Source organism: Chelmon rostratus, chromosome 13 (genome assembly GCF_017976325.1).
Source record: "Chelmon rostratus isolate fCheRos1 chromosome 13, fCheRos1.pri, whole genome shotgun sequence".
NCBI classification, from domain to species: Eukaryota; Metazoa; Chordata; class Actinopteri; order Chaetodontiformes; family Chaetodontidae; genus Chelmon; species Chelmon rostratus.
In genome coordinates, this window is record NC_055670.1 from 26,546,863 (window position 1) to 26,571,109 (window position 24,247).

Below are 24,247 nucleotides of genomic sequence, written 5' to 3' on the forward strand. Positions count from 1 at the left end.
ACACAGTCCAGTGCAGTGCAGTACTATACAGTGCAGTGCAGTACTATACAGTCCAGTGCAGTGCAGTACTATACAGTGCAGTACTATACAGTCCAGTGCAGTGCTACACAGTCCAGTGCAGTACTATACAGTCCAGTGCAGTACTACACAGTCCAGTGCAGTACTATACAGTCCAGTGCAGTGCAGTGCAATGTAATCAAGTACATTAGGAGTCTGCTTTTGGCCCCTGGCCCACCACTGACTTCCAGGTTTGACTTCTGTGGTCAACAACAAACCATGGAACCAGACTCAGACCACAGGTAGACTTCAGCACCTGGACAGGCTCTTCAAATGAACAGGTACCTGTCTCCTCCTGGTGAGGTTATATGTACCTTCTTATCTACATGTTAGCAGGTGAACGCGTCACGCTTCATTCAGACGAGCCTCCAGCTGTGACAGTGACGTCAGATGTTACCTCATAAACTGTGTTAGCTTCAGGTCAGCAGGTGAAGTTGTTGCTGCTCCCGCTTCGCTCTTCATCTCCGTAAACGACCCGTTTCGACAGCTTCTTGGTTTGTCTGTCGGTACATCGTAGCTTACTTAAGCTAACAGAAGCGAACTGATGCTAGCTAGCTGATTAACCTGAGCTTTGAGCCAATCAGGGGCAGGTGTATAGCTTGTGACAAGACAGAGTGAGCCTATTGGTTCACAAGAGAGACGAAGGCGGGCTGCTGACACACGCGCGCGCGCGCGCGCACACGCACACACACACACACACGGAGTAGGAGCCATGTTCCGTGAAGACAGTGCATTATCTGTCGGTTGCTAGGGCCGTTGCTAGGACTCTGTTCAACCGGAAACCAAAAAAAAAAAATCTTTGTAGTAAGTTTATTAAAAGTTTTACTAAATATAAATATTATAGTGTTTTAAAATTTGTTATTGGCGATTTTACACGAAGCAGCGTCAGATTTTAACTGATAAAATATCAGATAAACTGTCATTAGATAACCATAAAGCTAACGTAATCTTAGCTAGGTTAGCTAATGACTGTTCACCACATAAAGCTGACGATACTACTGTACTTTTACTGCATAAAGCTGATAGTACTACTGTACTTTTACTGCATTGAGCTGATAAGTTAATTTAAACACAATACTTGTGCTCAAAAGTGGATTCATTCTCAGTGAAGAACCTTGGAGCCCTAATCTGCCTCTATACCTGCCAAAGAGCAGTGATTCCTAACACGTCTCTGAGGGTCATCAGGTGGAAACCTCCCTTCAACGGTGTTTCGCCTACTTAGTCCCGCTACACCTCCAGGAGGCTAGGCGGTGAACTCTGTCCCAGAGTCACCCCCCTAGTGCCAGTTCACACTGCTCCTACACAATCCAAACAGCACTGCCACGTTCATCTGACCCAGAGATGCTCCAGGTAGTGGCCAGTACCGATGCTATCATCAGGGGTCAACACCACCAGAGACCATGAAGGGGGTCAGTGGCTCTGGGTGTTGTTGCTGTGCTGAAACAGCAGCTCTGATCATCAGCACCTCTGAGTGGCAAACAGGTAACTGTTTGAAATGGTTGTCACGTGTCTTTAACGTCGGTAAACAAACCGTGAGCCAGTCGCAGAGCGGCAGCTCGGTCACGTGACAGCACTTTCCGGAAGTGTAACGTCGACTGTTGTGTGATGTGAAGATGGCAGGCCCGGAGCACCAGCCGCACTTTTCTCTGTGTTTCTGTGATTTCATGAGGTGAGTGTCCCACAGCGTCCCCCCCAGCGGCCCTCTTCCTGAACTCCACCGATAACATGTTTAATACCGGACTGTGGCTCGGACAGCTAGCTTTAGCTAGTTTAGCTAGGTGGCTAACGTCAGCTGTAGTCGCTTGCTCTCGGTCCCGCTGGTGTCACATCAGTCCCTGTCTCTGTCTGCCCCCCTCAGGCTGCTGTGGTCCCTGGTTGTACCCTGCGCCTACCTTAGCCTGGTCCTGACCCTCGTCCTGCTGCTGCTCCTGCTGGGGGTCCGCATGTGGCTGCAGGGCCGCCGCAAGGCCCGCCGGACCCAGGACGGCGGCCCCGCGGTGGCCTTCTTCCACCCGTACTGCAACGCCGGAGGAGGCGGGGAGCGGGTCCTCTGGTGCTCCCTGAGGGCCCTCATGCACCGGTACACGGGATTCAGCTGTCTGTCTGTCTGACACCTGTTTATAATGGACGGCCTAAAATATGTGGACATCCTTGTTGACATACTTTGAGTCTGGGTCCGTTTTCCTGGTTTGGTCTGGACCTCCTTATTTCCAGTGAACTGGAACTGGGTTAAGACTGGACCCAGCAGAGTGGAGGCTGTTGGAGGAGCATGTTAATTATGATCAACAATCATATGTGACACGTGATGGTCGGGTGTCCACATACTTTTGGCCATACATGATTTGTCATTCTGTCTTTGTGTGTTTACTCCATATGAATTCATGTGACCAATCACATTCAGCAACAGATCAAGAGAGACTTTTTGATAACAGTGTTGACACCTGTACAGGTTATTCTGATGTTATAAACAGGTGTAAGAATATTAGAAATAATCCTCAGTGAAGTAAAAGTTAAACCTGATTAAGAAGCAGCAGAAATCACACAGTTACTAAACTGAACGGGAAAACTTTCAGCCAGGCGGACATTGTGTGCTGTTGGATCCATATTTAATGGATTCTCAGGTGTTTTCACCCCACTGATGGCCACACAGAAACGCTGCATCAGACAGAACTGGTCTGCTCACAGTGAACCTCCAGGCGGATTCACATGGCGACCAAAACTGCGAGAGATCACTGCAGCTGATCTGACGCTTCCCTCCCCGCCACAGATACCCCGGCGTCTCCTTTGTGGTTTACACGGGCGACCAGGGCGTGACGGGCGAGCAGATTGTGGAAGGGGCCCGACGGCGTTTCAACATCACGCTGCCTCGACCGGTCGCCTTCGTCTTCCTGCGTCACCGCGTGCTGGTGGAGGCCAGTTCTTACCCTCACTTCACCCTGCTGGGACAGAGCGCCGGCTCCATGTTTCTCGGTAAGAAGTTGGTGCTGACGCAGTCTGTTAGTTCGTGTTCAACATGTGCGTCGTTTTAATTCAGAGCAGGGAGCTCATACTGATGTCACTCACCACAGATCATTACATCACATCACAGCAGACAGACAGGCTGCCACGACCACAGACAGTTAATAGACTGAAGGGTTTTATTATGACAGTGTGTGTGTGTGCTGCAGGCTGGGAGGCGCTCACGGCATTCGTTCCTGACCTGTACGTGGACTCGATGGGCTACGCCTTCACTCTGCCCATCTTCCGCTACCTGGCAGGCTGTAAGGTGGCGAGCTACGTTCACTATCCCACCGTCAGCACCGACATGCTGTCTGTGGTCCGAGAGAGGAACCCCAGGTAGCACTGCTCACACACACACACACACACACACACGCACTCACACGCACTCACACGCATGCACACACACACACTCACACTCACTCACACTCACATTCACTCGCACACGCGCGCACACACGCACTCTCACACACGCGCGCACGCACACACACACACACACACACACTCACACTCACACACCCCCACACACACGCACTCTCACACATACGCGCACGCACACACACACACACGCACGCACACACACACACACACGCATGCACACACACACACACACACTCACACTGTTCTAATGCAGCTGATTGCACCAGGCTCGGTCACGTGGTAACCACCAGTCAGCTGACTGCTTTTAGATCTGGACACCAGCTGATGAAAGGTGTGATCAGGTGTCCTGACCACGGTGGTGAAGCTCAGCTGTGGACGGAGGAAACAGTTTTTGTGGAGGCTGAAACGCAGAGAAGACGTTTGAAGTTGTGATCGGTTTAGTTCAGACGTACAGTAAACCAACCTCCTGCCTTCCTCCTTCCTCCTTCCAGATTCAACAACGCAGACTTCATCTCCAGGAACCCCGTGCTGAGCGCGGTCAAGGTGGTGTACTACTGCTGCTTCGCTCTGCTGTACGGACTGGCCGGCTCCTGCAGCGACGTCATCATGGTGAACTCCACCTGGACGCTGGGACACATCTTGGCTCTGTGGCGCTCCCCGAGCCGCACCTGCGTGGTCTACCCGCCCTGCGACGTCAGGGCCTTCCTGGACGTCCCGCTGGAAGAGGAAGATGAAGACGAGGCGGAGGAGGGCTGGGAGGAGCTCGGGCGGGAGCTGGGGAGCGGAGAGGAAGGGAATGGAGGAGCGGGAGGGGACAGGAAGTGCCACTCCATCGTGTCGGTGGGTCAGTTCAGGCCGGAGAAGGACCACCGGCTGCAGATCAGAGCGTTTCGCAGGCTGCTGGACAGGAAGGCGGAGGGGCCCGGGGGGCGGGAGTCGCTGCGGTTGGTGTTGATCGGCGGGTGCAGGAACCAGGAGGACGAGGAGAGGGTGCTGATGCTGCGGGGGCTCTGCCAGGAGCTGGACGTGTCCGACCGCGTCCACTTCAAACTCAACGTGCCGTTTGAGGAGCTGAAGAGAGAACTGGTGGACGCCACCATCGGTCTGCACACCATGTGGAACGAGCACTTTGGAATAGGTGAGGACAGCACACACACACACACACACACACAGTCTACACTGAAACTAAAAACCTGATGTCAGAGTGATGTCAGAAATCCTGCAGGTACACCTTAATAAAAATAAGGTGTTCCAATCACTTCCATGGCCACAGGTGTATAAAATCAAGCCAGACGATGAGTTAAAAATAAAACTGCACAGTAGAAACATTTTAAATTAAACCTTCATGAAATAATATTTTAAATATTAGATTATTTCATCATTTCATTTAATGGTTTTGAAGTATTTGATTCATTTCATGGTGTCTTAATCACCTCAGAGGCTCTTCACAGCTGTACGTCTACACATGCTAACAGTGCACATGGAAACATGCTACATGCTAACATGCTAAAATACCCAAATGTTCATGCTAAATGTCGGCCTTAATAAATACTAGAATGAACAAATGAACAAACCCCTCTGATGTAACAGCGTTTCTTCCTCTGGCGCCACCTTCAGGACAGACTCTCAGACACAGAGAGGACATTATAAGACTGTATCATGTTGTTTCTGGACTCTCAGGCCAGTCTCGTCCATCAGATCAGTGTTTGTTTCTGACGTTCACCTTCTCTCTGCAGGTGTGGTGGAGTGCATGGCTGCAGGCACCATCGTTCTGGCTCATAAGTCCGGAGGTCCAAAGCTGGACATCGTGGTGCCGTACGAAGGAGGACGGACGGGCTTCCTGGCCGACACCGAGGACGGCTACGCCGCTGCCATGGAGACCATCCTGTCGCTGTCCCCGACGGCCAGACTGGAGATCCGACGTAACGGCCGGCGCTCTGTGGAGCGATTCTCCGACCAGGAGTTTGAGGATAGCTTCCTCGCTGCCACGGAGTCTCTGATGAGTAAACTGGAGCGATGAGGAAGAGCAGACGAGGCTCGGTGTCCACCAGGGACCAGGACTTTATCTGTCATGGGGTTTTTTATTAGTGCCACACAGGTACACGGGGTGAAGAGTGAGGGTCGTATCTACGTTTAAAACAAGCTGAGCTTCCAGCGCTGCTAGAAAAGAGTGACACGAAGCGTCCTTCATTTAAAATAATATAAAGGAGAGGACTTCCTGGTGGACACAGATCTCAAACTGTCCTTCTAATCCACCGAGATGAACAAGCAGAATCAGTCATACGGGACATTTGTGTCAAACTCATGTGAGTGTCAGTTCAGGTGTTTTCAGGGGTAGAAGACAGAGTTTGTGGCATCTGGAAGGAGCTGGAAGCGACACCAGCAGACGTCTGTGAGCTCTCCCTCCACAGAGCTCAGACCTGTTGAGCTTTAACATCAGTTCCAGTGAGGCAGGTGGAGAATCAGGTGAGCAGCACGTACAGTCGCATCGTGGTCATCAAACTGCTGACGTCTCGGGCTTCACGAGGCTTTTTCCCAGAAGGAGGTTGGATTGAAGTGGACATGCTGCGAGATTTTGGGAATAGCTTGTTTGTCTTCTTAGCTGGTGTTCGATGAGAATATTATCCTTAATTTCATGTCTCAGTCCAGGAACTGCAGAGCCTAGCTTAGCACAGAGGCTAAAGGCAGAAGAACCTGCTAGCCTGTATGAAAACAAGACAACAGCTTCCTGTTTTTGTGTTCGTCTGATATACATGAAAGCTAATAGCTAACACATCCACGAGAGAGGAAACATGATGGAAAGCAGACAATTCTGTTAGTTTCATGTGAGGAAGGTTACAGCCTCCTCATCCTCCACACACAACTGATGGTGTGTGTCCAGTGAAGCTGAAACTTCAGGTGAACAGGAACCTGCTGAGACCTGGACTTCATACAGCCTGGAGGACCAACAGCTGCTGTCCAGAACTCAGTCCAGCCCGTCAGCTTCACCGTCATGTCACATGTAAATCAGACAGCTAGCTATGCTAGGCTAGTGGTGTACCCCTGCTTCCAGTCTTTGTGCTAAGCTAACATGCTGGACTCACGGTACAGAAATGAAGCTAATATGAATTTTGTCATTTGATTCTGATTAGGATTAGGATTAGATTACTTGAAGACCATAAAGGTGTTTAAATAAAGTTACGTTCCAGACAGACAGACGGACGTGTTAATGTGACGCCGCCGACAGCCAGTAAATGTGTGAGAGAGAGCGAAGAGTTAAATGAAGACGCTGTCACTAAACCACGAGTCTGTGTTCAGATGTTGTTTCACTTCCTGCATTCCTGTTTGTCATGAGGTCCAGCCATGGAAATATTAAAGAAGCTTTATTTTGAAATCCGTCCATGTTTGAGTTTATTTCACAGAGAAACTTTAAACAATAAACCGTCACACATTAACTGTCGTGAGTTCAAACACAGACGTCGCTGTTGCCTCGTCCTGTCCAGTGAAAGAGATCAGAAATCATCACTGAAGCTGAAGTCTGGCTGACACGTTCCTTCATCACCGTGAACACATGCCACCAAACAGCACCAGATGGATTCATCCGCTGCTGAAAGTAGTCCCAACAGATGCTGTGTGTCCTCCTGTTTGTCTGATGGAAACTACAGCGAGCAGCTGTTTGGTGTTACTGAAGCTTTTAAACATCAAACTAAATATTTGGGAGGTGTTTTTAAAAATGTTAGTGTTTTTAGAAGGAACCAATGAGCCGAGAGCCGCAGACAGGAAGTCAAAGTGCTGTAACGGACACACTTGTGTTGGTTTGAGGATTCGTTGACAGTAAGAAACAGAAGAACATGAATGCTTCAGTGCTCGTCTGCTGACTCAGCAGCGTCTGAAGCATTCAGCTTCTGCTTCATCAGACTTTCGGTGCAGATTTGATGCAGTTAAAGTTGAATAATCAAGCAGAGACTCTTTCTGTCCAGCTCACTCTGAGCAAAGTTCACTCAGGAAGTCTGATGCTGCGTATTTAAAGCCGCGTTATCACCTGAACACTCAGACCGACCGTCGCCTTCACAGGAAACGACCCCGGTCGGTCTGGCGGCGGCGTCCCACTCCTCGACCTCCGGCTGGATCTGTTGAGAGTCTGCGCCTCCGTCCTCTCCGTCCTCCGTCCCATCACGCAGCGCCGCCCTCCCCTCGGTGCTCTCCTCGTCCGAGCTCCCGTCCTCCGGGACAAACAGGTTCTTCATGGAGTCTGCCACCGCCTCCCTCAGCTCGTCCTCCGACTCCTCGAAGTTCCTGAAGCAGGAAAACAAAACGACGCGTTCGTAAAGCGTTCGTACGTCCGGCTCAAGTGTTTTCTGGACGCTGATCAATACTCTGAAACATGTTTGTAAGGAAGGATCGATCAGGTCAGCAGCACTGCAGGATGATCTGATCAACAGCGACTTTCTGTGACGTCTTCACAGCTGCAGCAAATACAAAGTATCACTGCAGCGACATTCAGTCAGCAGAGCTCACCTGAGAGGTGAGCTGGCTGCTTCATCCACACGCTTCAGGGTCCAGATGTGCTCATTTCAACAGATGTTTCTTGACTATTCATTATACTGTATTCAATCGTTAGAGGAAGTGCGCCGGTGTCACGGATCACAGCTGTCGCTCAGAAGCTACAGACGGCGGGTTGACTCACGTGTCGTCATCGTCTGACCTCGGCTCCAGACGCTCTTCATCCTCCTCCTCCTCCTCCTCCTCCTCTGCTCGGTCCGTCTCCGGCTCTACATGTGAGACAGTTCAGCGTGTCAGTCTAGTTCTGCCGGTCAGTGAAGTGAACACCTGCTGACCAATCAGCTGTGAGTGATGTTTGACCTGCAGCCGCTGAGTCCAGACTCGATGAGGTGAGTTCAGCCTGAGCCAGAGCCTTCAGCAGGGTGTCGGGGGGGCCGTCCACCCACTGCCTGCGACCTGGGGGGGGGGGCACAGGTGACATACTGTACAAACAACTGTCTCTCCAGTGACTTTACAGCTCTGTGTGATAACTGGAGACAACAGCGCCACCTCCAGATTAAAAGCTACAGCTACGGCTAAGCTATGCTAACCATTTTAGCTTAGCATAAAGCAAAAATGATGAACATCTTTCATCCTGGTCACTAACAACAGAACAGTGAGCTGGACTTCACCCTCAGCCTCCACCATGCTGTTGTAGACGGAGTTGACGTCCATGTTGGCGAGTGCGTCCAACAGAGTCTGAGGAGTCCTCTGGCTCCACCCCCTCCTCAACTGCGACCAATCCCTGAGCTTCAACTCTTCTCCCTCCTGGAAGCTCAGAGTCTGGTTCAGAGGGTCCACGTCCTGTTTGGGGAGTCGAGGACAGAATGAGACAGAGAAAGAGAAGAAGACGAAGAGGGACAAAGAACTGTCACTTGCCTCCTCCTTGTCCTCCTCTTCCTCTCTTCTCTCCTGTTCCTCTCTTCTCTCCTCTTCCTCTTCCTCTGCATCCTTTTTCATCCCTTCGTCGTCAAACCGGATCTCAAACATGATTCCTTTCTGCAGAAAAGACAAACAAACCTTTAACGCTGAACCGTCTCGCTGTCCTCTCCTCGATCTGTCTCTGCTCTAAACCTTTGAACTTCCTGTTAAGCTCCATCATTCCAGCGGTTTGAGTCTGGAGCGACAGGTGGAATTAGTGAAGAGCTGCTGTGTTCCCAGACTTTAGGACTGGTCTAACTTTGAGGTCTGACCTGTTCGGTTGATCTGGTCTCACCTTGTCTTTGTGTCTTCTCTGCTCTCTGATGTGCATCAAAGCTGCCTGAACGTCCTGCAGCAGGAGGACAGACAGGTGAAGACACTGTGAGACACTGAGGGTCCTCACGGTCAGTGTTCCCTGACGACACAGACTCACTTATTTAGAACAAAACCATCCTTTGAGAGCATCTTCACTGTTATTTATGGAGTTAAAATGACCAACACGTGCACCGACCCTCGTCTGACTCTCTCGTCAGCGTTTACCTGTGCAGGTGTGGCTCTCTGCTGCTCTTCACCGTCTGCAGAAGGTTCTGGCTCGCTGGGCTTCTCCACCACAAAGGTCCGTTGTTTGTGTCGTGGCTGATCCTGACACGCGACAGAATCAAAGCACACATATTTATTACGTCAAAACAGGAATAAATTCACAGTGATGTCAGTGTCTCCATGAACCTGTCGGCAGGTGTGAGTGAAATCTTCACTGTGATTACATTTTAATCATGGGGAAATGTCGGGATCTGGTCTGTAGGAGAACTGCAGAGGGCAGATCTGAGTCAAACATCGCACTCCTTCTCAGAGTCAAAACGATATCGTTCAGCGTGACGTCACTTCCTGAGGAGATCGTTATCTCTGACGTTCACAGAAAAAATGATCAAATGTAAACAAATACAAGCTGAAAGAAGAGTCTGTAAAGAGAAGGATAACCCCCCCCCCCCGAGCTGGCTTTAAAACAACACATGCTGTTGTCATACTGGTTCCCAAACAGGCCCATACATCAGTGCTATCACGTTAGCATCGGTCAGATTAGCAGGTTAGATGTTCGAGCCTTCTGTTCGGTTCTGACAGGAGGAGCAGCCAGTTCACACAGAAACAGCAGGTCATTGTGGCAGGTAATGTTAAAGCCAGCCCCCCCCCCCTACAGAAACAGATCCAGTCTGTATGGGGCTGTCGACTGCAGCCGAGCTGTTTGTGGCTGCTTCTGATTCATCATTTCATTTGATCTTCGTACCCGTACAGTATCACACCTGTACAGTCTGTGCTGTGGGGGGGTCATTCAGCATCAGGCCCACCAATCAGAAACACACAGACCTCGTCAACTCTGACGGCTGCAGTCATACCTCTGCTTCAACTCTCAGCCTCATCTTCCTCATCTCCTGATGATACTGCTGTCTGATGACCTCCAGCTGACGCAGGTAGTCCTGCACGCACGCACACGCACACGCACATTATTACACACAAACACACTCACACATATATATACACACACATACACACACATTATTACACACACACACATTATTACACACATACACACACACACATTATTACACACACACAGACACACTAGTATTCAAATCCTCGCTAAAGTAAAAGTACTAATACCTCACTGTAGAAATACTACAAGTAAACAACTCTGTTGCAATGAAAACGCCACTGAAGTGAAAGTATAATCAGGGAAATGTACTGAAAGTATTCAGAGTACTAAAAGCAGGAAAATGTCCTGTGTGGCTGTTCTACCATTATGCTACATCACATCACTGGATTATTACTTGTACTTGAGTACATGTACGTAGTATTCTGCCCCACTGGTGTGTCTGTGTACCTGCTGGCCGTCCTGCCTCCAGTGCTGAGGTGCATGTTGGTGTTCAGGTCGTCTCACTTCCTGTTTCTGGCCGCCGGGCTTCCTGTCGTGCTCGGCTGTACACGGACGCAGGCCCTGATGGTCAGAGAGGACAGGTGATGCATGATGGGAAATGACTGACGGTGAACCACTTCACTGTCTGCAGTCTTCGTTCTGACTTCATGTTTCTCTTTTTAATGCTGCTGTTTCGTCATCATTTCTATAATGTGCAGCAGAAGAAGTAGAAGTACTTTGATCTGGTACTTTAGTGAAGCTGGTAAATGTTTTTTTTACTCTGCTGTTTGTACTGCCAGGTGTGATTCTAAATCAGGGAAATGCAGAGAAGTACAACATTTGCCTCTGAAATGTGGTGACGCAAGTATAAAGTAAAATGGAAACACATTACAGGTACCTCAAAGCTGTACTGAAGTACCTAAGTAAATGTATTCAGTTACTTTCCCCTCACTAGGCCTATGAAATACTGTGTAGTCTGTTTCCTGTTGAGGCTTTCAGGTGTGAGTCATGTGACCAAGCCTCCAGAACAGTGTCCTCATGTCTGCTCTTCTTTAATGTGGAGTACTGCAGTTACTCTTCAAACACACCTGTGACGTGTAATTAATGAAGTAATTCCTGTGTACAGTTACTGTGCCCCCTCAGCTAATAATGAAATGAACATGTAAGAATCCCACCAGCTGCCTCTCGGCCCTCAGCTTGTTCTGGTTGGCGTCTCGTCTCCTCTGCAGGTATTCATCTCGAGCTGCAGCCACACTGAGACACGAGCAGGCAGACACACAGACGTGCTTCATACTGTTCATAACATCAGATTAAACTGCACACGTCACACATGAGCTACACTGGAAACACCACGTTAGCTCCAAAACAAGATAAAACAGACTGCTGGCTGAAAGGCAGAGTTCAGCGTTTCTTTCTGGGAGCTGGAGACTGAAAACCTCTCAGGTCTGCAGGAAGACGTATGAAGCTGCAGCCAGTGGACGGTTATCTTAGCACTGAGACAGGAAGCAGGGGTTCCTTTATTTTCAGATTAGAATCTGCTCGTCAGTGAGTTTTAGATGTGCTGGTAGACTAGACGAGCTGTTTTCACTGTTTCCTGCCTTTATGCTAAGCTAAGCTAATGGTCTCCTGGCTCCATATTTAACAGACAGATATCAATCATCTCACCTAACTCTGATCAAGAAAACCAAGATCCTAACTGTTCATGTGGAGCAGCTAGCGGCTAGCAGCTAGCGGTTTGTTGCAGGTGGTGGCTGATGGGTAACTTTGGCCTGTGTACAGAGAGCTGGAACGATGAGTCGACTGATGGAAAACTCATGTAATTAAACTACTTTGATTAACGATTATTTTCAGCTGCAGCCTCTCAGAAGTTTCCTGCCTTTTCTCTGTTCTGTGGTCAAACACATCGAGCAGCTGGAAGCCATCACTTCACAACACATCCATCACAACAGGTAATCACTGACAGCTGGTACGGTTCCACAGGGTGGTCTTCACATTGCTCCTGAAGAGCAGGAGGAGGAGGAGGAGGAGGAAGGACATCCTCCTGGTTCCTCCTCCTGAAGGCGTCCAGCTGGGCGTGGTAGTGCTGGTAATGGCTGACTGGCTGCTGCCCATCGAACCTGCGCCGGTAGCAGAAGTCCAGATGAAGCTCGCCGACATGTTGCACCATCACTGATGAAGAGGTCACCTGTATGACACTGACTGAACTCACCTGTGGCTCTGCTGCTCTGCCACCTGTCTGTCTGCTGCTCTGTGATGAAGAGGCTGCGATCAGGAACAAACAGAGTATCAGTACAAACCTGCAGTGTGACATCTGACAGCACAGGGAACAGACAGAGTCCCAGTCCATGTTCCAGAGTGGTCCTCACTTTATTCAGAGCTTTCAGTCATCAGGTGACATGAAGGCAAGCAGCAGCAGCACCACGTACACCTGAACACACTCGATCAGAGCTGTATGCTGAGTATACAGCATGTGGTACTGCTGCTGTGGGCCCAGTATTATCATTGCTATCATTATTACTGTGTGGAGGGGCGGGGTGCAGGCTCTGAGCGGGACTCTCCAGTCTGGTTTAGCAGCCGGTCTCTTCACGGCGGCCCCGGCTCTCTCTGCAGGTCTGCTCGTCTGCACCTTCTCTGAATGACAGCAGAGTCTCAGGTCAGAGCAGGTCGGCAACCTTTACCACTCAAAGACACCGTACAGGAAACACTGGGGGCTGCAAACCCCCCCATTTAAAATGAAAAAACGCTGCATATCACGTTTTTCTGCCTTTAAGCTGTAAAAACTAAATATAATGTGCTGCATTTATGAAATCAATGAACGACTGCAGAGAAAACTAAATGACATTTCTGTATGTAACAAAACATTTTGAACTCAGAAACAAAGACGTTGGGTTGAAGCTTCATTAAAATACTCTAAAATACTCTAAAATACTCAGTGTCTATTTGAGTCCTTCTTGTATTTATGAAACAAACACCAAACTTAAATTCTCCACCAGCAGCAAACTAAAAATGGTCACAAAAAATTTCACTGAACAAATATGAATATGTGCTAAATAATAGGAAATTAGAATATCTATCAAACTTGGTTAATGTGATTTCTGCTCCTGAACATCAGGGCTGTGCGCCGTCACCTGCATCAGACACAGGTAAGCTGCCATCTGTGAGGCGAGCACCATGTTTGTTTAAAGACAGATGAACTAAAATAAAATAGGCCGCAGTAACTTACCAAAACACAACAAGAAACAACCACTGGGTGGCGCCAGAGTCCACACCAGACCACTGAAACCAGTTGAAGCTTCAGTTTCTGTCACAGCTGCAGTGGTTGTTACATGACGCTACATGTTACTGTGTGTGATGTTACATTATTGTGTGTGATGTCACGTTATTGTGTCTGTGATGTTTCTGTGCGGTGTCACCTGGTCTGTTCGCTGCTGCTACTGCTTTGTTTCGATGCAGCATCGTGTGGCTGAACACTTCCTGCATCACCTGCACACACACACACACACACACACACACACACACACACACACACACACACACACACACACACAAGCTACTGACCACATAGTTTTGAAATGTAATTATGACTGATTTTAACTAAAATTACTGCCATTTTTCATGAAGTGGCTTCCGGGGCTGTCGACAGTTTAACTTTGACGTGTTTAACTGGGCTGCCTTAGTCTTACAGGCCAGAAAAGAGGGCAGGAAGGAGTCTTTAAATGTTTGATTTCTTATTTTTGTTTCTAAGATCCTTCTGGAGCTGTTTCACCAACATCCACAATTTATTTTGCAGCTGCGAGCAGCTCCACCCACATTTAATCTGAATCCTGTTTCTGCTCCGAGGACTCTTCAGTCTGTAGAACACATCATGTACTGCAGAAAAACCTCCAGATCACGTCGTATTGATCTGGGGCTGATCTGGTGGATCTCCCCGGAAACCTTTCAATGAATCTGATCTGCGACCCAATCAAATCCATCACCTGTGGGTCCAGGTGTCTGCTGATGTGCTTCTGCAGGACGGGACGCCTGAGGACAGAGCTGACGGAGGGACGGTCCCGGGGGTTGACCTGAAACCACCAGCGAGGTAAACTGTAATCTGAAAAGTAACTAGTAACTACAGCTGTTAGATGGATGTAATGGAGTAAAAGTACAATATGTCCCAATTAGTTAGTGTAGTAGAAGTACAAAGTTAGGAAATGGAAATACCTCTACTTAAGTGCAGTACTTGTAGTATTAGTACAGGTGTAAATGTACTTTGTTACATTCCAACACTAAAAATCACCTTTGAACCCTGCACCACCTGCAGAAGGTGCTTTTCTTCATTATTTGTCATAAAGTCATTCAGTGTCACAGCTGTGCAGATAATCCAGGCAGTGATGATGTCATAGCGACTGAAACTCACTGACAGAGGCGTGATGTGTGAGACACGTACTTTCTCTACACTGAACAACAGCAGCAAACTTTCCACTCGGAGGTTTTCATCGTGTTACTTTAGACGTGAAGGTTCGTAAAAACCAGCAAACATTTTGAAGTATTTCCACTAACACCACCAGTCTGCAGGCCGCAGTGTCTCCTGGAGACAATGGAAGCAGCTCGGGCCAACATCCTGAACAGCAGCTCAGACTGTTTCCTGACATCCTCGCACTCAAAAACACGTTTTACAGTCTGAACTCAGAGAACTCAGTGGGTGATTAAAGGAAACAGCTGAATGACAAGCTGGAAAACATCAGGAGGAACCAGTAACTGTTACCATAGTTTCCTATTTCTGTCCTGGTTTAATGTCTTATCTGTTACAATTTATCTTTTCATGGACAGAAACTCGTGATGGTTTCTGAAGTTCGATAATCACGAAGGACACCACAACTGAAAACACAACATCTGAAAATGTCACATCAAAGTTTCTCCGTTTGAAGAGTTACAACACAGAAACCAACACAGTCTCCAAGTCCGAGCCATCAGAGTCCAAGTCTGAGTCATCAGAGTCCAAGTCTGAGTCATCAGAGTCCAAGTCCGAGTCATCAGAGTCCAAATCATCAGAGTCCAAACCATCAGAGTCCAAGTCTGAGTCATCAGAGTCCAAGTCTGAGTCATCAGAGTCCAAGTCCGAGTCATCAGAGTCCAAACCATCAGAGTCCAAACCATCAGAGTCCAAGTCTGAGTCATCAGAGTCCAAGTCCAAGCCATCAGAGTCCAAGTCTGAGTCATCAGAGTCCAAGTCCAAGCCATCAGAGTCCAAGTCCAAGCCATCAGAGTCCAAACCATCAGAGTCCAAGTCCGAGTCATCAGAGTCCAGGACGAGTCATCAGAGTCCAAGTCCAAGCCATCAGAGTCAAAACCATCAGAGTCCAAATCTGAGTCATCAGAGTCCAAACCATCAGAGTCCAAGTCTGAGTCATCAGAGTCCAAGTCCGAGTTATCAGAGTCCAAGCCATCAGAGTCAAAGTCTGAGTGATCAGAGTCCAAGTCCAAGCCATCAGAGTCCAAGTCCAAGCCATCAGAGTACAAGTCTGAGTCATCAGAGTCCAAGTCCAAGTCATCAGAGTCCAAGTCCGAGTCAACAGAGTCCAAATCAGAGTCATCAGAGTCCAAGTCCGAGTCATCAGAGTCCAAGTCAGAGCCATCAGAGTCCAAGTCCGAGTCATTAGAGTCCAAGTCCGAATCATCAGAGTCCAAGTCCGAGCCATCAGAGTCCAAGTCTGAGTCATCAGAGTCCAAGTCAGAGTCATCAGAGTCCAAGTCAGAGCCATCAGAGTCCAAGTCCGAGTCATCAGAGTCCAAGTTCAAGTCATCAGACCGTCTGACCTTGAAGAGTTGGGTGACCAGCAGGCGAAGGTCGTAGGAGTAGCGGCTGGGTACTGGACTGCAGCGCCCCCTGCAGATTTTACTGACCAGCTGCTGCAGACTGCTGCCCTCAAACTGCAGGTGAAGACAGGTGGAGTATCACATGCTATCACATGCTTCATCTCTGGCTGTTGAAATTAATTTTCAATTATTTCAATTATTATTACATATTGATAAACAAACAATTGATTTTTGTGAAATAAACCCGCTGATCGTTTGATAATGAAAATAATTGTTAGTGGCAGCAATATTTGTCTTAGTCGTGTTTTTTTTCTGCATTACTGTGTGAGGGCCCACTGCGGCTAAATTAGCATTAGTGCTAGATGACAGCGCAGTGTCAGCATTAGCTGAGTGCCAGCTCAGTAATAGCTTTAGCTCAGTTTTAGCTTCAGTTCAATGCTGGCATTAGCGCAGTGTCAGTTTCAGCTCAGTGGTAGCTTCAGCTCAGTGCTAGCATTAGCTGAGTGCCAGCCACAGCTCAGTGGTAGCATTAGCTCAGTGTCATCTTCAGCTCAGTGTCTGCTTCAGCTTAGTGCTAGCAGTAGCTCAGTGTTAGCTTCAGCTCAATGCTAGCATTAGCTCAGTGTCAACTTCAGCTCAGTGTTAGCATTAGCTGAGTGCCAGCCTCAGCTCAGTGTTAGCATTAGCTGAGTGCCAGCCTCAGCTCAGTGTTAGCAGAGCCTTGGAGGTTTCAGCTGTTTGTGTGAAGCAGCTGCTGATGTGCTGGGTGTGGTGCAGCTTACTGGATGCCTCAGGGTGCAGAGTTCATACAGGACGCAGCCAAGAGACCAGATATCCCTGCAGAGAGGACACACACACACACACACACACACACACACACACACACACACACACACACACACACACACACACACACACACACACACAGTGTGGATGTTTGAAACTGGACAGGATCAGGGAGTGTACTCTATGAGGTCACCATGAAACAGCTTTTATAGTACATCTTGTGTAACTTGACATATTTCTTCATAAACCAGAAGGGCTGGGGCACATTATCCCACCATGATCCCAGTCCCCTGAGCTAAAGTCCTCAACACCAGAAACAAGACCAGAACGTGAAGCTCCAGTTGACACTGTTAACAGAGGCTCCAGTCTGCAGAGTTCACACACTACACTGACCGTAGAGGAACATTAGGCTTCATGATCAAAGCGTTATATCCACGTCCACACTTCTGTCCACATTCTCTATCTGGAATAGCTGCTGTTATCAGGAAAGCGATGAGAAGGCACCATGTTTATATTAACAACCGAACGCTTTCACTTTCACTTCGCTACCACTTCCCAGTAATTTGCTGGATCCTGCGCAGCAACCCAAGCACATCTGTGTGGGAAGGAGGAAGGAACTCTGACCTCGGTTGTATCAAAACAAGAGTTCAGTAGAGCAGAGAGAGTTAGTCTGGACACATAGGGACAGAGAGTTAGTCTGGACTCACAGGGACAGAGAGGTAGTCTGGACACATAGGGACAGAGAGGTAGTCTGGACACATAGGGACAGAGTGTTAGTCTGGACTCACAGAGACAGAGTGTTAGTCTGGACACAGAGACAGTCTAGGTCTGGACACAGAGACAGAGTGTTAGTCTGGACACAGAGACTGTCTAGGTCTGGACACAGAGACAGAGTGTTAGTCTGGACACACAGAGACAGTGTTAGTCTGGACACACAGAGACAGTCTTGGTCTGGACACAGAGACAGAGTGTTAGTCTGGACACACAGAGACAGTGTTAGTCTGGACTCACAGAGACAGAGTGTTAGTCTGGACACAGAGACAGTCTAGGTCTGGACACAGAGACAGAGTGTTAGTCTGGACACAGAGACTGTCTAGGTCTGGACACAGAGACAGAGTGTTAGTCTGGACACACAGAGACAGTGTTAGTCTGGACACACAGAGACAGTCTTGGTCTGGACACAGAGACAGTGTTAGTCTGGACACAGAGACTGTCTTGGTCTGGACACAGAGACAGTCTTGGCCTGGACACAGGGACAGTGTTGGTCTGGACACAGAGACAGTCTTGGCCTGGACTCACAGAGACAGTGTTGGTCTGGACACAGAGACAGTCTCGGCCTGGACACAGGGACAGACAGCTGGTCTCAGACGTCCCTGCTGTCTCTGCATGTGTTTGTACATGCTGTTGATGTGGTGCAGTGCGAGCAGGTGATGAAAGTCTGATTATGGAACGAGTCGCTCTTATCACGACCATAAAAATAAAAAGAGGAAGCTGCTCTCTGCACAAACCCCTCCCCCAAGCACTCGTTGTCCAATCACAGCTCAGCCACTATAACAAGCCACATCAGGGCGGCGGAGCTTTGTTTGTCTGCACATGTTGAAGACGTGTGTCAGTCTGCAGCTTCAGAGTTAACTTTCACTTTTCTTCTCCAAAACTAAAAACACAAACGTGTGACTTCACATCCTGTTTATGGAATATACCCTGCTACTGGTGCAGGAAGTATTCAGATCCTTTTCTGAAGGAAAAGTACCAGTATCACACTGTGTAAATACCCCACTACAAGTACAGGTCTGGCATTCAAAACCTAGTACTATCAGCAGAACGTAGTTAAAGTACTCAGAGTGTTGGTGTATCAGTAAATGTTCCTGTCAGTGTTTCTCATCATCTCTGATGTTTGTGGATTAATATTCCTGCTGCATTAATGTGGATGTTTGAACTACTTTATATCCTGTCGGCTGGTTTAATCTACAGCGATGCTTCATATTCTAGAAGATCATCACATGTTTGTCCTGTGAGAACCTCGTATCTCAGAAAAACAGCCTGTTTTCAGCTCTGTGACGAAGCATTTTCAGCTGATCCAAGAGGCTTTTTAAACACTTTATTTAGCTGAAGAAGACATGAAGGAAAACTTCATCCTTCAGTGGAGATACGAGCTTTTCACTGGACTGAAAGGAATCTGAGAGTAACTAGTAACTAAAGCTGTCAGACAAATGTAGTCGAGTAAAAAGTACAATATTCACCTCTTAGATGCAGAGTAGAAGTATTAAAACTACACAAAATGGAAATACTCAGAGTGCGACGCTAGCAGCTGCGTGCGGGAAATGTTTCCACGTTATGTTCCGTTCTGTTTGACGTCTTCTCAAAGACGTTTCACTCCTGATGTCACTGTGAAACTTAATGTTTGACAGTAAAGACACAAATCAGTGAAGTCTGTCAGTCAGGCAGCTGGACAGCTTCAACCCCAGGACAAAGGACAGCGTCTTTACGTCCAGGTCGTCAGCTGAGGATGACGATGGTCATGATGATGCAGTGTGTTAGCATGTCGTACGAACAGGAAGTGATACAGAACACACAGCTGTGTGTCCGAGGCTGTGGACGTTGCAGCCGGTCCAGAGTCGCGACATACGTACGTCTTGTTGTTGTAGGGTCGACCCTCACAGATCTCTGGGGAGAGGTAGTATGGCGTCCCGACACAGGTCCTGGCCAGCTCCATGGTGCTGCACAGACAGTCACACTCAGTCAGAGAGAGAAGCCTCAAACACATTTTAAAGACGTTTGTCTACAGACTGGAGTTTTTATGTCCACAAACATTCGTCAGAGACAGAGCTGCTGTGGAAGCACAAATATTCTTATTGGTCCGTTCACAGTTTTTCACGTCAGGTGACCTCGTATTCTTCCAGTTATACTGGACATTAAATCACTTCTAAAAATACTTCCAATGCAAATGATGAGGGACAAAATCCAAAGTCCTCTTTCTGTGCAACAATATATGCAAATATGAGACTGTGAAAGATTAATGTGTTGAGCTACAACACCTCCTCTGAGTCAGTGCCCTCAGACTGCAGCTGACTGAGCTAAGAGAGACACAGGCTGATAAAACTGAGCCCACTGCTCTGCAACAGGCTGGACTGTAAGAGGCTACGCAGGTTAGCTCATTAGCCAAGCTGCAACCTGACCGGTCAAGTTCTTCCACAAACTGGGAAAACCCCTGATCTGCTTCGTGTCAGGCTGAAAAAGGACAAACACAAATGACTGACATTTCTTATTTATTTCTGCAGTAAGGTCATCTCTCTCATTTCTTTTTCATTTATCTGATCTGTGCTCCACTGACTTGAGTAAACGTACTTAGTTACCTTCCACTAGGTCTTATCTCGGTCTCTCCTCTAACAGGAAACAGTAGAAATCTAAAAACTAAACAGTATTAACAGGACGTAGATTCGTTCCCTCAGTTCAGTCTTACAGGCGGACTGTGTTTACATGTCCTGGTCGACAGTTTGTGGAACGATAATGACTTGTTTGGAGGTCTTCCATGTGTTTCAGACCGCTCAGTGACAAACAGCTGCACCCTGTGTGTGTGTGTGTGTGTGTGTGTGTGTGTGTGTGTGTGTGAAGATGACACTGACTTACTTATTCAACATTCTTGCGATGCCAAAGTCCCCCAGCTTTGCTTTCATCCCTCCGTTGGTGAGGAAGATATTCTAGACGAGAGGGGAATGAGAGCACGTTTGTGTACCAGCAGAGAACAGTGACTGGACGTGTGTGTGTGTGTGTGTGTGTGTGTGTGTGTGTGTCAGTGGGGTACAAGGCTCAGTTTCAGTGAATGTGATCAGTTGTGTTTCACTCTGTGGACAGTTTGGTTCACAAGGTTTTGTCTGAAGGTGAACTGATGATCCATCAGAGCTGCTTCTCACAGTGAATGAAGTGAATCAATCAATCAATCGATCGATCGATCAATCAATGAAGTGAGTGAAGTGAGCGTGCAGCAGCGTCGTGGGGCAGATACCTGAGCTTTGATGTCCCTGTGGAGGATCTTCCTGTTGTGGATGTGTTTGAGGCCCAGACAGATCTGAACAAACCAGTCCAGGACCTGAGGAGCACACATAAAGACCACATGACTTCCTCAGGATGGGGGAGGAAGTGTGTGTGTGTGTGTGTGTGTGTGTGTGTGTGTGTGTGTGTGTGTGGTGTGTGTGCGTACCTGCTCCTCAGTGAAGGGGACTCCTCTCTGCAGGTTGATTTTCTTCATCAGATCTCCTCCATCACAGAACTCCATCACTATGTACAGGCTGCCACTCTCTGTACACACACACACACACACACACACAGGAACAGTACACACTCTGACACCTGAGGTCGGGGTCACATGGCCAGTGTGGAGCTGCGCTCACCTTGAAACGAGTCGATGAAGGCGACGATGTTGGGGTGTTTCATCTTCGACAGCAGCGTCGCTTCTTTCTTGGACGCCTCCTTTTCCCTCGCTGACATCTGAGCAGTGAACACATCACAGAGCCGTCAACGTTAATGAGCTGTAACAGGAACCTGAAGCTAACACAGCTGGACAACAGCTGGCTGACTTCATGAGCTCTCTGGATGTTTCCACATCTTTACAATGATTTGATATTTATTGGGCGGTGCTTTGAGAGGCCGCACAGAGCTTTCACACACAGCTCACAGTCTGTGATCGGGAGGATAACCGCACTCTGATGGACACGTGGACGTAACTTCTGTAGGAACTTGCAGCCTGTCTCGCCCTGCAGAGGTCGACTTATACTGACAAAGAGAACAAAGAAAGAAAGTCGTCCTGCAGATGAAACCTCGAAGCTTCAGATTTTGGCTAACTCTGGCTCCTGTACAGCAGTGTTAACTAATGAGCACTGCCTTGTTAAATAAACCTGTGAATTAATAAATAAACCAGAGTTAGACTTTGATCCTTTATCTAAAGTACTGATATGATGTAAAAATACATTCCACCATTGAAAACCTCACCTAAAGCAAAGATTTGGGGAAAAACTCTTTGTGTCTTTCCAGCTGAGAGTTAAATGTGATTACTGATTCCTCTCTCATGTCTGTCTGAAGCTACAGCAAGCAGCCGGTTAGCTTAGCTTAGCATAAATTTGGGAAACAGTTAGCCTGGCTCTGTCCACCCACCAGCGCTTCTGAAGCTCAATAATGAACACGTTAGAAACAGAAGTGTGAAAGTGATGAATGGCCGTTTCTCATGTGGTGGAAGGTCTCTGATCTCTGATCAGTTCAGCACACCTGCACAGTCAACATGTCTGTCAGGGTCAGTGAACGGCTAAAATGACCACGAGTTGGTGAGAAACTGTCGACATGCTGCTGTCGTACCTTTCTGAGGTCGATCTGTTTGACCACACACTGCCTGTCTCCACCCGCCCCTCTGTGGCGGACCAGAAAGGCTTTACCGAACGCCCCCTCTCCGATCTGACGGATGACCTCATAGCTGTCCATAACACCTGGAGGACCTGCAACGGGACACAATAAAGCTGCAAGAAAACTGCTGAAGCTGAACAGTAAAAAACACTGACATTAAAGTAAAGAGTCTGAGTACTTCCTCCTCCCCTGGTGGAGCTGCAGCTGGTCAATCGATGTGGTGCAGTAAAAATACAATAATGTAGTGGAGTTAAAGTACAAAGTAGGATAAAATGAAAACACTTAAGTAAAGTCCAAGCACCACAATATTGTACTATAATTGAACGATTCTTTTCATTCTGGATCAATCAGCTGATTATTTCCTCCATTAATCGATCGATCGATCGGTTTGGAAACATTGTGAAAATAGTGAGAAATGTGGTGACGATGAGGCCAAAGTGACGCCTTCACAGTGTTTGTTTAGTCCAAAGCTCCACATTATTACAAACACATTCAGATCATTCAGATCATTGAGAGGAAAAGCAGCAAATCAAACATCAACAATCACTGAAACTTCATCAATAGATGATCATTGATTATCTGTCAGTCCACTGATTGATTAATGGACTTGGGGTTTTTTTTTTCAGCTGTACTTGTATAATTTATTGTTTACTGTTTGTATACATTTTAGTATATTTCAGCTGCTGTCGGTACATTTCACTGGTATATTTTATTCTGTTGGCACATTTCACTTCCATTTTTTATTGTTTATTGATTAGTATATTTTATTGATTTATTATATTTTCATTCTTGTATATTTTTAATTGCTTTTACGAATATTTATATTGCATGTTGGTTTATTTTATTGTAGTTATCTTAATTTTATTCTTTCTAATCTTTCTTATCTTCTTATTATCTGTTTCTAACATGGGGGTTTCAATGAACATTTCATTGACATGTCATGCTCAATGACAATAAAGACTTTTGAATCTTGAATCTTGTATAAAGTACTTGTTGGAGTTTAATTTATAACAAAACAACATCTTCTAAACTCCTCGTTTGTTTTGAGAGTAAGTAGTAAAGTAGTTCAGTTAGTGAGCTGTCAGATAAATGTAGAGGAGTTAAAAGTTAATTATTTCCCTCTGAGATGTGGTGCAGTAGAAGTACTGTAGGAAGTATCATGAAAAGAAAAGACTAAAGTAAAAGTACCTCAAATTTGTACTCTGCACCAGTGGTGAGAACGGATATTATGAGCCGGTAGATGAGGTAAAATATGAGCTTCTGGACGCTGCTGTGACATTATTTAACTTCTAATTAAAAGTTTGCAGAGGAGATAAAACGCGGTGAGTTTTCAGCGTTGGGTCGGCGGAAGGAGCCGGTTGCCATGGACACAGAAACACGGCGACTAGCTTTCACGTTAGCATGCTAACATGAGTTCACTTTCAGATAGAAAATGCCGTTTTTCTGGTACTTATTGTCAGATAACAGTCTGGTCTTACCTTCTATAAACTTCTCTTGTTCTCAGGAGGAGAAGTCACATCGTGAAACAAAGACAAGAAGTAAAACAGCCGGTTAAAGTCTGAAGACGGTCAAACACTCCTCTGTTCAGTACGGCAAGCTCGAGGGGGGAACCGCAAGGCATGCTGGGAGTTGTAGTCGATCTAGCGCGATCAAACATCTCAATTATCAGCATATTAATCTAATAATCAGTAAGTAAGACTCAGTTTCTGATAACAGACAGCTGATATGTCTATAACAATAATCAAAGGACTCAGCAGTGACTTTATAGTACTGAGATGTTCTGTAGTTTAATTTTAATATTTTAACTCGCTACAAAAGCTGCAACTGATTACTTGATAATTAATTTGCAATTGATCAGGCCAAATTGTTCATTGACTCCAGCTTCGATGTGCTTGAAAAGTGAATGTTTTTGACTTTTGAACTGTTTTTATAGGCATTTTAGACCAAATGATCAACTGATTGATCATGAAAACAATCAGAAATAAG

At 47.2% G+C, this 24,247-nt stretch overlaps 2 protein-coding genes across 7 annotated transcripts; one reads left to right on the plus strand and one right to left on the minus strand.

Annotated features, from left to right (window-relative positions):
• Positions 1-1,648: 1,648 nt before the first annotated feature.
• LOC121615817 (GDP-Man:Man(3)GlcNAc(2)-PP-Dol alpha-1,2-mannosyltransferase-like) lies at positions 1,649-6,814 on the plus strand. Its single transcript, XM_041950265.1, has 6 exons — positions 1,649-1,726; positions 1,916-2,137; positions 2,825-3,027; positions 3,225-3,393; positions 3,927-4,573; positions 5,172-6,814. The coding sequence occupies exons 1-6, from the start codon at positions 1,671-1,673 to the stop codon at positions 5,453-5,455; spliced, it is 1,581 nt and encodes a 526-aa protein (XP_041806199.1). The 5' UTR covers positions 1,649-1,670; the 3' UTR covers positions 5,456-6,814.
• LOC121615815 (serine/threonine-protein kinase Nek5) lies at positions 6,713-23,848 on the minus strand. Of its 6 annotated transcripts, none has more exons than XM_041950261.1 (24): positions 23,740-23,848; positions 22,217-22,353; positions 21,259-21,355; positions 21,069-21,166; positions 20,874-20,957; positions 20,498-20,568; positions 19,501-19,587; positions 16,867-16,921; positions 16,085-16,198; positions 14,263-14,349; positions 13,699-13,768; positions 12,804-12,916; positions 12,495-12,547; positions 12,247-12,402; positions 11,461-11,539; positions 10,754-10,867; positions 10,269-10,349; positions 9,418-9,519; positions 9,173-9,226; positions 8,836-8,955; positions 8,589-8,760; positions 8,278-8,373; positions 8,102-8,186; positions 6,713-7,710 (listed from the first exon to the last, which is right to left on the minus strand). In XM_041950261.1, the coding sequence occupies exons 2-24, from the start codon at positions 22,337-22,339 to the stop codon at positions 7,416-7,418; spliced, it is 2,406 nt and encodes an 801-aa protein (XP_041806195.1). In that variant the 5' UTR covers positions 22,340-22,353; positions 23,740-23,848; the 3' UTR covers positions 6,713-7,415. The 6 variants fall into 6 exon arrangements, 5 of the variants coding, with proteins under 5 accessions (XP_041806195.1, XP_041806194.1, XP_041806196.1 ...); XM_041950260.1 differs by having other exon boundaries at positions 9,173-9,292; XR_006007281.1 differs by having other exon boundaries at positions 7,571-7,710; positions 7,933-8,186; positions 9,173-9,292.
• Positions 23,849-24,247: the final 399 nt, after the last annotated feature.